We start from the raw sequence: 3,944 nt of genomic DNA, 5'->3' as shown, positions 1-3,944 counted from the left end.
AAAATAGAACTCGATTAACTCGAAATTTTTTCACTTAATTCGATCGAACACTCACCTCTAAATTTATACATACGAAACTTTGATTGTAATTCAAACGTATACATGAACCTTTAATTTTGATTCAATCATACACATTTAAAGAAATAAATACACTGATTTATTTTTATGTTGGATAAATATAAATATTTTTGTATGTAATATATAAACATAAAATGATGTTATATCAATAATTATGTTAATAATTTATAAAAATTTAATCAAATCAAAATTTCATATATAAAATTACAGATTAAATTAAAATTTATGTATAATTTTAAATTTATTCCTTAAATAAAAAACGTGTAAAGAAAACTATGTGTGATATACGTAACATTTTCCTCAATGTTTATTATGCCTTCCCGGCTTGTTAATGCTTTAATTAAAAATAAATAAACACATGTTGGCACACCTTTTTAAATTTACACACATTGTTAAACAAACATTTTACACATAACCAACTTATGAGCCTTATTTAATTTCCTCCCACACGCAATAAACACTAAATCTATATTATATTCCTCGAATTCAGTCATTTGATATTTTTAATTCCAATTTTCGTAATTTTATGCGGTAAATATATTATTACATGTATTATTATTTTGATTAATAAATTTAATAATTAATTTTTAAAGTAGTAGAAATTAAATCCACAGTTCACGTATAATTCAGGGTTAATAGCTATTTAATTGTTATTGTTGAGGATCGACTCGATTAAGTAACGAACAAGTAAAAATAGCGAAAAAACGAAGAGTACAAAGATAGAGATAACAACTAAATCCCGAAATTCACAAAACCAAAGAATTCTCAAAACGTAAACACAAGATTCTCTAAAAATATTATGAGTTCTAATATCTAATGAGTGTATTTTCTAAAGTTGTAAAAGAGTCTATTTATAAGCTAAATTCATAGGTCAACTAATAATAAAATAATCTAGACTAATGAGAATTTGATTGAAACAAATAAATAAAATTTAACCGGAAAATTATTTCTCAAATTTGACTAAAATAAGAGTTATACTCAACAGTTATCGTTTTGATCAAAACTAAAATTTTGAGATTCGAGAAGTATAAGAACTGAATTTGACCAAGTTATAGATCATAGAAATTAAATCCGTAACTTACAAGTAGTATACGGACTAACAATGGAATTTGCTTTTTACAATTTTTTTCGTTTTTCTTATTCGAGTTCCATAAAAACTATAATTTTAATGTTTAGGTTTAAGATTTAGGGTTAATATGAAAAATCTAGTTAAAAACTCCGGTCCAGCATGCTCACTATCCGATCAGGGAGAAGTAGAAGAGTTCTTGAAGTTGAAGTGTGTTAACGTAGAGAACATACGGGCGTATAAGACAACTGGAAATTAAGGATTGTTTTATTATTTACGTAGAGAAGTAGAACAGACAAACCCTAAAAGTAAACGTGTCTACCTTGAATGTTTCAGTGTTTTGTGTTTGGCCATGTCAGAATATTCAATTCCCTTTTTCCCCAGTTTTCCCCAACTTAGTAACCCCTTTTGACGGCCGTGTTTGGTGGAATAGAAAATGAGAAGGAAAGTAATCACGAAAAAGAGAGAGGGACTAAGATAAGATCGAATTGAAAATACAATGCTTTTTTTACCCTTTTTCTTTTCAAGATTAAGGGTATGAATTTTAATGTTATATTTTTTTAACAATCTCATTATAAGTTCAGATCATATCTTTATTATTTTTTCTTAATTACATTTAGACTTATTTGCGTTTACGTTTTTCTAGCTAATAATATTCATACTAATCGAATTAAAACTCAATCGACAATATTATATTTCATGTGTAAGTGTTTTTTTTCAAAGAGTGTTGTATTTATCTGAATTTTCAAAATACAATCCTACTAAGTTAAGTTTTAAGCTTGGAGGTGATGACTTAACTAAAATTTAATAGCGAGTATCTAATATGTCACGAATGTCAAATCACCTAAGGCACGCAAAAGGCGGAGCAAAAAAAAAAAGTATTATTAGGTGTAATTGTTGGTTTAGTCCCTTTGTTATACTTAAATTCAATATTTAGTCTCTATATTTTTTAACAGTAATAAAGATGAGGAACGAAAGTGATAAGGTTGTGAACCCAAATTAAATGAACATTAAACATTCAACCGATTTATAAATTTATTATTGATTGAATCACTATAATTTTAATTTTGCAATTGAATGACAGTTAAAAATTATTACTTTAATGATTATCGATAACATTATAAAAATAAAAGAATTAAATTATACAAAATTAAAGAGACTAAAACTGTAATTAAATAGATATGATGATGATGATGATTATGATCCACTGATCGTGCCAACATGTGCATTAAAAGCATTAAACCACATGGGGATGGGGTCGAATGATAGTTAGCCCATTTTTTTTTCAACTGTGAACTATATCTTCCCTAACACGGCTGCCTACCTCTCTTGCCCGCTGTCTCTTCGCTGTGTTCACGCGGCAAACCCTTCTCAATTTCCGGTTGGAATCTTATCAATAGAGGGAAGCAGGAATCTTGGCACTGAAAATCGAAAATTTATCTCTTTAATAAAATTCTGAAGAAGTTTAGTTCTGAACCCCCAAAAAGTTCTGGCATAGATTGACTTTTTCCTTTTCACGGCATCCCTGGGAAAATTGAAAAATAAATAAAAGATTCATTCACATCCATAATCGTAAATGCGAGTTTCAGAAAATTATTTGTTTATATATATGAAATGAACCAATGAATTGGCAGCATCTGACTACAATATGGGGATAGATAGATCATAGTTCATAAACAAATGAACAAATTCACTGTACATAACAAATTCATCGAAAAAAAAAACAAATCCCAGAAAAAATATTGAAAATTAAAAACAAATGATCTGAATTTTTCAATTTAATTCTAAATCTTGTGCTAATGAAGAATCCAGTTTCTCTTTCTTGGCGATCAAGAAACGTGGTTTCTTGGTCGGCAATGGGCTTTGGACCTCTTCTTCATCTGGGTACATTTGACTGAACTCCGGCAAGGCTGGCAAGTTGAGGTCAAAGTCAAAGTCGACTGCACGGTGGTTGTGGCTCAACGCGCCCCCATCCGAAGACGTAACCCCGCTAACGCTAACGCTACCGCTGTTGTTGTTATTTTTGTTGTTGTTGTTGCCACCTTCGTAGTGGCAGCGTTTATGACCACCCAAGGCTTGGCCCGTAGGGAAACTCTTGTGGCAGATGGAACACTCGTGAAGCCTACCGCTGCTGGTGATGGTGGTGGCGGTGCTGGTTGTTGATGGGTTATCGACGTTGACGGCGGCGGTGGTGGTAGCGGCGTCGGCGGAAAGGGGTTTGCGGTGGCTGGCTTTATGACCGCCCAAAGCTTGATAAGAAGGGAACGCCTTGTCACAAACACTACACTTGTAAGACAACTTCAAAGCAGGCGGCGGCGGAGGCGGTGACGACGAAGAGGAAGACCGACGAATAACATCACGATCAGCACCGGAAGAGCCGCGAGCGAGCATGATGAGACAAAGAGCGAGGTACTCTTCTTCGGTGGTGGGTTGAAGTTCAACAGCAGCAGGAGAGTCGCCGCGTTGGCGCTTCGAACGCTTGCCTTTCTTCCATGTCTCGACGTAATTGTTGTCCACGTCATCGTATTTGTTGGTGAAAGGCGTCGCCGGCGAGTTCAGAGCTTCAAGCGCCATATCTAATACTTCCGAATCCCTTCGAGTTTGAGAGCAAAAACAGAGTGCTAAAAGTAAGCTTTTTTGGAGGGGTTTAATCTGTGAGGTGGGGCGTGGTGTGAGAGACTGAGTGAAAAGGGTAATATATATATAGGGAAGTGAAGGTGGTAGCTAAGAAGGAAGTGAAGTGGGTCAACTACGAAGAAAAGGGGAGGAGGGTGTATTGGGTGAAATAGTGTGGGGGGAT

The 3,944-nt window shown here is 33.8% G+C and overlaps 1 protein-coding gene across 1 annotated transcript; it reads right to left on the bottom strand.

Annotated features, from left to right (window-relative positions):
• Nucleotides 1-2,727: 2,727 nt before the first annotated feature.
• Nucleotides 2,728-3,944, bottom strand: LOC108463094 (zinc finger protein ZAT10-like). The gene has a single exon (XM_017763037.2). It carries the CDS (start codon nucleotides 3,716-3,718, stop codon nucleotides 2,918-2,920), a length of 801 nt encoding a protein of 266 aa, XP_017618526.1. The 5' UTR covers nucleotides 3,719-3,944; the 3' UTR covers nucleotides 2,728-2,917.

This window comes from Gossypium arboreum, chromosome 13, assembly GCF_025698485.1.
Source record: "Gossypium arboreum isolate Shixiya-1 chromosome 13, ASM2569848v2, whole genome shotgun sequence".
Taxonomy (NCBI): domain Eukaryota; kingdom Viridiplantae; phylum Streptophyta; class Magnoliopsida; order Malvales; family Malvaceae; genus Gossypium; species Gossypium arboreum.
Note: the sequence above shows the minus strand (reverse complement) of the source record. Positions and strands in the feature narration are given on the sequence as shown.

Coding starts and splice junctions, on each gene's coding strand:
- LOC108463094 (XM_017763037.2), bottom strand. CDS start 3,718: ATGGCGCTTGAAGCTCTGAACTCGCCGGCGACGCCTTTCACCAACAAA.